The 12,221-nt window shown below is 40.4% G+C and overlaps 1 protein-coding gene across 1 annotated transcript in view; it reads right to left on the bottom strand.

Moving 5' to 3' along the window:
• Positions 1-12,221, bottom strand: part of LOC149467450 (sodium- and chloride-dependent creatine transporter 1-like) — a 110,670-nt gene that overhangs the window by 18,230 nt on the left and 80,219 nt on the right. Inside the window, exons 8-9 of the mRNA XM_089671646.1 lie at positions 9,202-9,326; positions 4,963-5,075 (exon numbers count right to left, since the gene is read on the bottom strand). Of these exons, the coding sequence (XP_089527772.1) occupies positions 4,963-5,075; positions 9,202-9,326 (238 nt within the window). The remainder of the gene's footprint in view (positions 1-4,962; positions 5,076-9,201; positions 9,327-12,221) is intronic.

Raw genomic sequence — 12,221 nt, 5'->3', positions numbered from 1 at the left:
TAGGACAGCCATTCTCCGAAAGGGCTCTGTAAAATTCTAAGGTTCCTCCAGAGGTTGCTGTGGGTTCTTTGAGCTTTGACTGACTGACCTCCCATCTGATGGCGACTGCATAGTTCTGGGACCAACACCACTTGGCAAAGCCAGCAGCATGACACCAATGATTTTTTTGTCTACAAGGGTGGTATTCTGACCACCACTGTAAGGGACATTTTCCCAATGATTCCAAAGAATTTATTGCAATGAGGGATTACCCTGCTACCAGAAAATGTAAGTGTCTTTTATTGTGGTTTGTTACTTCAGTGAGGATCACTCAAGGATAGAGCAGAGGTGGTTGTTCTATTAGGACAGCCATTCTCCGAAAGGGTTCCACCACTGTAAAGGACATTTTCCCAATGATTCCAAAGAATTTATTGCAATGAGGGATTACCCCGCTACCAGAAAATGTAAATGTCTTTATTGTGGTTTGTTACTTCAGTGGGGATCACTCAAGGATAGGGCAGAGGTGGTTGTTCTATTAGGACAGCCATTCTCCGAAAGGGCTCTGTAAAATTCTAAGGTTCCTCCAGAGGTTGCTGTGGGTTCTTTGAGCTTTGACTGACTGACCTCCCATCTGATGGCGACTGCATAGTTCTGGGACCAACACCACTTGGCAAAGCCAGCAGCATGACACCAATGATTTTTTTGTCTACAAGGGTGGTATTCTGACCACCACTGTAAGGGACATTTTCCCAATGACTCCAAAGAATTTATTGCAGTGAGGGATTACCCCGCTACCAGAAAATGTAAGTGTCTTTATTGTGGTTTGTTACTTCAGTGGGGATAATTCAAGGATAGAGCAGAGGTGGTTGTTCTATTAGGACAGCCATTCTCCGAAAGGGTTCTGTAAAACTCTAAGGTTCCTCCAGAGGTTGCTGGGGGTTCTTTGAGCTTTTCCTGACTGACCTCCCATCTGATGGCGACTGCATAGTTCTGGGACCAACACCACTTGGCAAAGCCAGCAGCATGACACCAATGATTTTTTTGTCTACAAGGATGGCATTCTGACCACCACTGTAAGGGACATTTTCCCAATGACTCCAAAGAATTTATTGCAGTGAGGGATAAAATGGAAGACAGGGAGCGCCCACTAAGTGTAGCATTAAAATCATCAACTTTATTGAAATACAATCAGAAACAAATAAAATGCACATTTCCACAAGAATACTGCTGTCAGCCCCACCAATGCCTCATCTTGCTTGTGCAGCCACTAGGCTCTGTGTAGAAGGCTTGGGACCACTGGAAACGGAAACAGGAAGTGCCAATAATCACCCTGGAGTGCACAGGGAAGCAGGTGCAGAAGTGACGTCATGTGGATTGTCCTTTGGTCATTCACAGATGGAATGTTAAAACAGGCATCTATCAAAATGCTTCAGTCTAGGGCAACGGGGTCCCGTCCTGGAACCTTCTGGTTGAAGAAGCTGATGTGTTTCAGGAGCTGCACTCCCTTCTTCAGAGCAAAGCTTCTCCTGAAATGCGTCAGCTTCTTCAACCAGAAGGTCCCAGGATGGCACCCCATTGCCCTAGACTGAAGCATTTTGATAGATGCCTGTATTTACATTCAATCTGTGAGTATCCATTTGTTATATAGGTTTTAATAAAAGGTTTTATCCCGATAATGCACAAGGAGTGTGTGCCCTCTTGTTTTTCAGTGGCTCGAAGACTCCCCGATCTGTGCAGGGCTGCACCTGAGCCAATGGCATAAACCGTGGAGCATCATGATTCGAACAGTAATGAGTTTTTATTTAATTATTGCCTTGTGGTCATGGCTACGCATTTCAGAGTTTCCTGCTCTTTCCTCCGCCTAATAAATGTGCACACCACCCCGTGTTCCTATTGGCCAAAGAAAAGAGCAGGAAGCTCTGAAAGACATAGCCGCACCCATAGGGCAGCTCACATGATGTCACTTCCATTCCTGCCCCCCTGTGCACACCAGGATGGTTACTGGCACTTCCCGTTTTGGTTTTCAGTGGTCCTGAGCCTTCTACACATGAGCCTGGTGGCTGCACAAACAGGACGAGACATCGGCGGGACTAACAGCGGTGTTCTTGTGGAGATACGCCTTTTGTCTATTAAGCCAGTGAGCTGCTAACTGTAGTTCAATAAGGTGGATGATTTTAATGCTACACTTAGTGGGCGCCCCCTTTCTCCCTTTTGTTTCCATTACAGAGGCTGCTTTCTACTTTGGGGTGGCTGCCCTAAGTGAGCCTGCGGAGAGCAATACAGGACTATCTGTTGAAGTTGGACTTTTATGGACTTGGGCTGCTTAGCCTATTAGCACCATTTATTTCTTGTTTATTGTAGCGAGAAATCCCTGAGACCTGAAAATTATTTACCTGGGGTAAAAAGTTTTACCCCAGTTTGAAAAGTTTGAAAAGGACTGTACTAGTGGATTTATTGGGCATTCCCGTTTTCTGTGGCCACTTTGAAATTTTAATTGCCCAATCCTAGTCAATGCATTTTATTTTGGCTTGGATAGGGTAGGGAAGGGTTAGAACCTCATTTACATTCTTATTACCATCTGTGTCTCTATTGGGCAGACTTTCCCTCACTTCCTGTCAAGACAGGAAGTGATGGGAAATCTCTTCCATGGAAACATATTTAAGTAGAATGAGGATGGGTAGAGAACGTCTGCCAATGTTTTTATTGCAGTCTATTCCTTCCTGCCCTGACTACACCCACAATTCATATTTCTTGTATAGGCATCACAAGGACAGGAAGTGAGGGAAAACCTCCCTAATGTGGTGACAGACATAAATAGAGCCCAAAGGCACAAAAAAATGGCCAGCACACCAATCAGAAAAGACCCCAAAACTTGAATTGCAATAATAAAATATTTAGCACATAGATGCTTAAAATCCACAGATGTTTACAAGATACCATGGCCTCTTTATCACGGTGACAGATGAAAGGGGTCATAATTAGACATGCGTTTCATTACAAATCTAAATTTGGACAATATTTTTCAATTTCCAATTCAAAATAAATTAGAATGAAACATAATTTCTAAATTTGAGAATAAATTTGAATGTGAAAATAAATTTGAATTCGAAAATGAATTCAAATTCAAAATGGAAACATATTACAATAAATACAGTAGGGTATAAAAGTGAAATAAAATGATGATTCCTTCTTAGGCCGCTTTATAGAATATAAAAGAATAGAATAAAAAAGAATAGAAAATAGTAGACTATAACAGAATAGGATAAAAAAGGATAGAATAGAATAAAAAAGAATAGAATAAAACAGTACAGGATAGAAATTAATAGAATATAAAAAAAGAATGGAATAGAACAGAATATAAAAAAACAGAATATAATAGAATAGGGCAGCACAGTGGCTAAATGGTTAGCACTTCCACCTGGCAGGACTAAGCTTGTGGGTTCAAATCCCAACCACAGCACCACCAGCCTGGAGTTTGCATGTTCTCCCTGTGGGTTTCCTGCGGGTACTCTGGTTTCCTCCTGCACTCCAAAAACATGGTTTAATTGGCTCCTATTTAAATTGTCCCTAGTATGTGTATGTATGAATGTGAGTTAGGGACCTTAGATTGTACACCCCTTGAGGGTTAGGGACTGATGTGAATGTACAATATATATATGTAAAGCGCTGCGTAAATGGACGGTGCTATATAAGTACCTGAAATAATTGAATAAAATAGAACAAATATGGCTGTCTTCCGAAATTCAAATTTCAAATCGATTTGAAAATACCGAATATAGTAAATTAATCCAAATATAAGAAAATATGATTCTTATATGATAAAAAGAAATAACTTAAAGCGGGCGGAGCTCCACCCAAAAGGGGAAGTTCTGCTTTAAGCCTTTGTCCCACGCACCCCATTAAGGATTGGCACCTTTGGGGAGCGGGGGGAGGGGGTACCCGAATTTGACAGGTACCCTCTCCCACTTCCGCTGCGAACACCTTGGTGATCGGAAGCAGAAGTTGTCCCTCCCTCCCCGTAGTCTTCTGGGACACGTGACAGGTCCCAGAAGACTACGTGGCCATCCACAAAGCGCAGCGCTTCTCGCGCATGCACAGTGGGCACCCGGCTGTGAAGCCGCAAGCTGTCACAGCTGAGTGCCCACACTAAAGATGGCGGCGCCAGGGAGAGAAGAGGGCCGGTGAAACCAGCCATTGTGAAGAGACCGCTGGACAGAGGGACAGGTAAGTGGCTGTATTTTACAAGTCAGCAGCTACAGTTTTTGCAGCTTTTGACTTTTATTTTTTTTTTTCAGGTGGAACTCCACTTTAACGAATGAATCCAAAACTAAACGAATGTTTCCATTGTGCACATCTCTAGTCATAATGTCTTAAAACTTCAATGGTTTTGATGTAGTCTCTGTGCTAAATATGCTGTTATTGCAATTAAGGACTACAGATTTGAAGTCTTTACTTCTTGGTGTTCTGGCTGTTCTTGTATCTTGGGCTCCATAGTATCACAGTTGGTCCTGCACCCTACTGAAGGGTTTAAAGGTACATTGCGGGATGGACTTCCGCTCAGTCAGAAACAGAGACCTGACAAATAGTTCTTCCTAACTGTACCCAAAACTTCATACAAGACCGGACTTGCTATCTAATGAGCTTTCCAAGTGAGGACTTGCCTTCCACCAAGGAGTTCTCTAGGCTCGTAACATCCAAACTAGTTCTAAAAAACTAAAAATAATAAGTCAACTTGGCTAGAATTCTACTTTAACAAAACTGCCCATCTCACTTTTCTTTCAGATGTTTGCATTTAATCATTTTCATCAATCTTGACAATTTTGCAGGTGGCCTAAAAAATGACATAGCAGTCAAAAATGTGCAACAGAATTATGGCCTAGAGAATTTAGATTGGGTAAAGTGGCCAGGTCACCATTTCAATTTGTAATTCATTCACTGGTCCAAACCCCTTGTTTACATTTACATACAATGTCCGGAGATTACCTGGCTGTCCAGACCAAGAACCAAGAGCATAAAGAAGAAAAGTGCAGCCCAGATCGGAGCAAATGGCATCAAAGTCACAGCCTTTGGATATGCGATAAAGGCCAGTCCAGGACCTAGGAGGAAACAGGCAGAAGAACGTGAACCGTGAAAGACAAACTACAGGCAAGCAGCAAAATTGGAATACATAGAGAGAGATCCCGGTTTGACTGCCTAAAGGTATGTAAAATTATATTCTTGAAATTCATCCATCCTGCTATACTTCTGATGTATTGCTAAGTAGCATTAAGAGGCCATTAGGAGCCAGCACTTCTACAAACTTCATGCTAAGGCTGGCCATACACTTTCAATTGTATACAATTAGGCAGGCCCTTGCACTACACAGTTGAAGATAAATCTAAAGGAAATTGGGCAGAAATGGGACAGAAAATTGTATAGTGTATGGCCAGCCTTAGGCTCTACCTGCTTACTAGACTAGTACCGGTCGTCATCAATGGTGACACCCAACCTCAACTCTCTCCCACCTATTAAGCCATATGATTACCTTCCCCAGCTACAAATCAGTTTATAGACCAGGCACACTAACTGCTAGTCTAGTTTCCACCATCGCCTAGTGGAGTGGCCTCCAAATTGTGGCCTTTTGCTTGCCTTTATCTGGCTCTTGGAGCACTATTCTTCTGACTGGCACCTAGAATGGGGCATAAGTCCTCCCACTGACATCAAGAATGGGGAACTTTTCCTCTCATAGACACCAACGATGAGGCACTATTCCTCTCATAGCCACCAACGATGAGGCACTATTCCTCTCATAGCCACCAATGATGGGGCACTATTCATTCTACTGACACCAATGATGGGGCACTATTCCTCCCACTGATACCAATGATGGGGCAATATTCCTCCCACTGATACCAATGACGGGGCACTATTCCTCCCACTGATACCAATGATGGGGCACTATTCCTCCCACAGACACCAACAATGGGGCACTATTCCTCCCAAAGACACCAACGATGAGGCACTATTCCTCTCATACACAACAATGATGGGGCACTATTCCTCCCACTGATACCAATGATGGAGCACTATTCCTCCCACTTACACCAATGATGGGGCACTATTCCTCCCACTTACACCAATGATGAGGCACTATTCCTTCTACTGACACCAATGATGTGGCACTATTCCTTCCATAGACACCAACAATGGGGCAATATTCCTCTCATAGACAACAATGATAGGGCACTATTCCTCCCACCTACACCAATGATGAGGCACTATTCCTTCTACTGACACCAATGATGAGGCACTATTCCTCCCAAAGACACCAACGATGAGGCACTATTCCTCTCATAGACACCAATGATGCAGCACTATTCCTCCCACTGAAATCAATGATGGGGCACTATTCCTTCCACTGATATCAATGATGGGGCACTATTCCTTCTAGTGATACCAATGAAGGGGCACTATTCTTTCCATAGACACCAACAATGGGGCACTGTTCCTCCCACTAATACCAATGATGGCGCAGTATTCCTTCTTCTGACACCAATGATGGGGCACTATTCCTCCCACTTACACTAATGATGTGGCACTATTACTTATACTGACACCAATGATGGGGCTCTATTCCTTCCATAGACACCAACAATAAGGCACTATTCCTCTCATAGACACCAATGATGGGGCACTATTCCTCCCACTTCCATCAAAGATGGGGCACTATTCTTTCTACTGACACCAATGATGGAGCACTATTCCTCCCACTGACACCAATGATGGGGCACTATTCCTTCCACTAACATCAATGATGGCACAGTATTCCTTCTTCTGACACCAATGATGGGACACTATTCCACCCATAGATACCAACAATGGGACTCTATTATTCCCATAGACACCAATGATGAGGCACTATTCCTCCCACTAATACCAATGATGGCACAGTATTCCTTCTACTGACACCAATAATGGGGCACTATTCCCTCCATAGACACCAACAACGTGGCACTATTTCTCCCACTAATACCAATGATGGAACACTATTCCTTCTTCTGACACCAATGATGGGGCACTATTCATTCGAATTACACCAATGATGGGGCACTATTCCACCCATAGATACCAACAATGGGACACTATTCTTCCCATAGACACCAATGATGGGGCAATATTCCTTCCCCTGACACCAATGAAAAGGCTCTATTCCTCCAACTGACACCAACAATGGGTACTATTCTGCCTCTAATTGCAAAAATGCACGGTTTACTTCCACTGATGGCAGGACAATTTCTACTCCTACTGGCCACAGCCCAGCCTTGCTAAGGTCTGAAAGGCAGTAAACTGGGCTTTAGTTTTGAAAGATTGGAGACCCCAGACCTAGTATTTTGCAATTTAGTGTAAAGACTCCATTAAGAAAAATCCTTTTATACCCGTTGAAGGATTATATGCGCAAACACAAAGTTGTTTTATATGATTCTAATATTGTGGTAGATTTACTAAAACTGGAGCGTGCAAATTCTGGTGCAGCTGTGCATAGCTGCATACCAATCAGCTTCCAGGTTTTAGGATCCTTTCACACCAATGCGTTTTTTAGTGCTTTTTGCAGAAACGCACTACAGTCCACTTAACATGGCTTCCTATGGAACACGCTCACATTTTTTGAGCCATTTTTAGAAAGGGTCAGGGACTTTTTTAAAAGCAAAAAGCAGAGTTTTTGCTACAATAGAGTTCAATGGAGAATCTGCTGAAATGCATGGTGGTGCGTTGTTGCCACGATTTTGCCACATTTTGTGTTTTGCATTTTTATTCTGCTCAGCAAAAAAAATAAATCCACAAAAAAAAAGCTGAGCAAAACGCAGATCGTGGCAAAAACACTGCAAAGCAGACAAAAAGCAAACTGCATAGGTGTGAATGGAGCCTAAGTCCCTGGTCACATCGGGTGCGACTTTGCATACGATTTGCATGCTATGCGACTTGCAAATCACATGCCAAGTCGCACCCTATTGTCTGCAATCACAGCGGTCATATCGGTGTGCTTCCAACTTGGTCGGAGCCGCACCGATTTCAAAAGTAGCACATGCACTACTTTTGGTGCGATTTGCATAGACATCTGTGTCAGATGTCTTGCAAATCGCACCTTAAATCTCCCAACTTTTAAATCGTGCGACTTCACTGTAAGTCGCACGATTTCAAAGTCAGGCTTGATGTGAACGGGGTGTTATTGTCAAAGCTTCATTGAACAAGCTGAAGATAGAAGCTGAGTGGCTACCATGCACAGCTGCACCAGATTCTGCACTCTCCAGTCTTAGTAAATACACCCACTTTTGCAAAAAAAAAAAAAAAAAAAAAAAATATATATATATATATATATATATATATATATATATATATATATACACATACATACACACACACAATACATACATACATACATATATATACACACACACAATATATATATATATATATACATATATATATATATATATATATATATATATATACACATACACAATATATATATACTATATACATACACACAATATATATATATAGAGATATATATATATATATATATATAGATGTGTATATATATATATATATATATATAGTGTGTGTGTGTATATACATATATATATATATACACACACACAATGTATATATGTACATATATATATATATATATATTTATATATATATATATATACACACACACACACACTAAATATATATATTTACACACACATACACACGCACTATATATATATATATATATATATACATACATACACACACTATATATGTGTATATATATATATATATATTTATTTATTTATTGTGTGTGTATTTTTCAAAGACTGTTTTTTAATTTATTATTTAATAATTATCATTACATTTGAGTTGCCATGAATTTTTAAAACCAGCAACACCTTCAAATGTTTACATTTCCACTATGGAAAACTGCTTTTCTTATAGGACTGGGATTGCTGAGTTGGTGATAATGAAGGTGGACCTTCCCACTTGGCAGCTTAGTTTTAGAATATACAAATGAGGCAAATATCAATTGGTTTAGAAGAGAACATCGAAAAAAAAAAAGAAAATACCCAAAATCTTTGAAATGTATATTGTTTGTTTTCAGCAAATATTTACTGATCTTCCTTTATATACGGCTTCAGTTAGTGGGAACAAAAAGAAGTTTGTTCCTGATCTCGATCATTTCATTCCATGTGTACTTACCAGATTCTGCAACTTTTGATATGTCAACCCCCTGCTCTGACGCCATGAACCCCAGGACTGAGAAGACCACGAAACCAGCAAAGAAGCTTGTAGAACTGTTAATAGCAGCCAATATATATGCATCTCTGGGGAGCACAGAAGCAGAATATAAAACAGTTACAAATGGAAAAACTTCTATAGCAGATGATCGAATCAAATAAAGGCAAGAAATGGCAGGTAACCATGACTATTAAAAGGGGTCTTGACATATTTCACCATTTTATCAATCTCAGAACTGCTAATCTGCTGCAGCCTCTTTGGTCACGTCCAGGGGCGGACTGACAACTCATGGGGCCCCCGGGCAATAGGGGATCATGGGGCCCCTGTGTCCTTGCCCAAACTCAAAAAAGCCTATGAAAAAGGTACCAGGGGCATCTCATGGGGCCCCCTACTGACCCCGGGCCCTCGGGCAGTGCCCGAGTTTCCAAATGGTCAGTCCGCCCCTGGTCACGTCCTTTCTACTTGCACTTGCTCCAGCATTGGCTCCATATTATTGGCTCCATGCTATTGACTCCATATTATTGGCTCCATATTATTGGCTCCATACTGTTGGCTCCATACTGTTGGCTCCATATTATTGGCTCCATACTACTGGCTCCATACTACTGGCTCCATACTATTGGCTCCATATTATTGGTTCCAAATTATTGGCTCCATGTTATTGGCTTCATATTATTGGTGCCATATTATTGACTCCATACTATTGGCTTCATACTATTGGCTCCGTATTACTGGCTCCATATTATTGGCTCCATACTATTGACACCATATTATTGGCTCCATAATATTGGCTCCATATTATTGGCTCCATACTATTGGCTCCATACTATTGGCTCCATATTATTGGCTCCATATTATTGGCTCCATACTATTGGCTCCATACTATTGGTTCCATATTATTGGCTCCATATTATTGCTCTACCCCAGCTTTGTGACCAGGCGGGACAAACCCGTGCAATGTGTCATCACAGCAGTATACAGTCTTCATCAGATGAACACTTGACAGGGTGACAACACAAGAACTCAGTTGGGAGACAGGGACAGAGCGTTGTCACCACATAATTGGAAGAGTCTGAATAAGGAAGGGTCTTCACAGCAGGGAGGCACTAGGTATTATTTCGATGAAAGCTGGAGGTTTTAGAAACGTAAAAAATTTTTGAAATAACATGAACATCCTAAAGCTCATACGATATTTTTTTTTTCTGATTGAGTTTGATTCTACTTTATTTTTTTGTAGAATTTGTTTTTTCTTTGCAATAATTATATTTTTATTTGATCGAGCTTTCATAAATTACACGGCGAAAAAAAACCAAATATATAGAGATGTGCACGACAGAAAATTTTTTTTTTTTCGTTTTTGTATTCTTTCGTTGAGGTAATAAGTTTTGTTTCATCATATCCATTATCTTAGAACGATTTATTTTCAGAATTTGTTTTCTATATTCAGATTAATTTTGTATATTTGCTCATTTCAAATTGATTTGAAATTAGAATTTCAGAACATGGCTATATTCGTTCTTTCCATTCTATTTTAATCTATTCATTTTTTTTTCTATTCTATTCAATTCTATTCTTTTATTTTCTAATCAGGAATCAGGAAGGAATTTTTTTTCCTGCAGGAGCAAATTGAATCGTGCTTTGCTGGGTTTTTTGCCTTCCTCTGGATCAACTATGGGTATAGGATTATAACTTTTTTTTTTTGTTTAATTGGTTTAATTGGATGGACTTTTTTCAGGCAGACTAACTTTGTAACTATGTAACTATTCTATTCTGTTTTATTCCATTGTAATCTATTCTATTGTTTTATTCTATTATTTTATTTTTCATTCTATTCCTTTATTTTCTAATTTACTCTTTTCTATTACATTCCATTTTATTCTATTTTATTTTATTCTATTCAGCAGGCTAAGTAGGAATCATCATCTCATTTCACTGTATATATTGCAATATGTTTATAATTCGAATTCAAATACATTTTTTAAATCAAATTCTAATTCATTTTCTAATTTGAATTCATTTTCTAATTCAGACAATTCATTTCTTTATAGTTTATTTCGAATTTGTTGAAATTCTTTGCTACATTGATTCATCTGAATCTCAGAAAATAGAAAAACTTCATCTGAATTTCGATTTGTAACAAAAGGAACTGCACACATGTAAACATATACACCTCTAAATGTTTACAATCGTTTTACAACTGCTGATCTGTCCTGGGCTGTGGACTGAGAAAGTGCCTGTAAATCACCCTTTAAGGATTGCCACATCACTACTGCCAATCCGAGGAGAGCAAAGTTTAATTCATTTCACATCTTTCGTAAACTCGCTGGATTCCTTCCATACCACAAAGAGATGCACAAGTACTAAATCAGGATCTTTAAACATTCTGAGAAAAGGCCTTCCCAACCAACCTATAATATGATTTAAGGAGCCCCTGCCATCGACCTAAAAAAATTACTGGAAAAAATCTAAAAGAAGTACTTGCGTATTTGCAGTGTTTTTCTTTTCCATAAACTTGTTTTATTTATTTGAACTTGCTAGCAAATTTCTTCAGGAAAAGTCAATTTCCTCGCACCCAATCTGCACATCATAGCTTTCCACTCTTTTGAGAGTGTCCAGTTATGCTTTGTGCTGGCCCAGCTCTTTTGCCCCTCCCTGCACCTCCTTTCATATCCTTTTATGTAGCAGCTAGAGGAGTGAAGAGGAATGCTTTAGACCAGTGGTTCTCAACGCAGCCTTCTCCCAGGCCTTCAGCCAGCTACAGGTCTGACCAGGGGCAGACTGAACATTTGGAAACTCGGGCACTGCCCGAGGGCCCGGGGTCAGTAGGGGGCCCCATGAGATGCCCCTGGTACCTTTTTCATAGGCTTTTTTGAGTTTGGGCAAGGACACAAGGGCCCCATGGTCCCCTATTGCCCGGGGGCCCCATGAGTTGTCAGTCCGCCCCTGGACCTGACCTTCCACAGTGACTCCAAGATTCCATA

The sequence above is a fragment of the Staurois parvus genome, unplaced genomic scaffold, assembly GCF_062004578.1.
Source record: "Staurois parvus isolate SC_StPar_1 unplaced genomic scaffold, SC_StPar_1.0 ptg000111l, whole genome shotgun sequence".
Classification (NCBI taxonomy): domain Eukaryota; kingdom Metazoa; phylum Chordata; class Amphibia; order Anura; family Ranidae; genus Staurois; species Staurois parvus.
The sequence above is the reverse complement of the archived record's forward strand: the minus strand, read 5'-3'. Positions and strand labels throughout refer to the sequence as shown.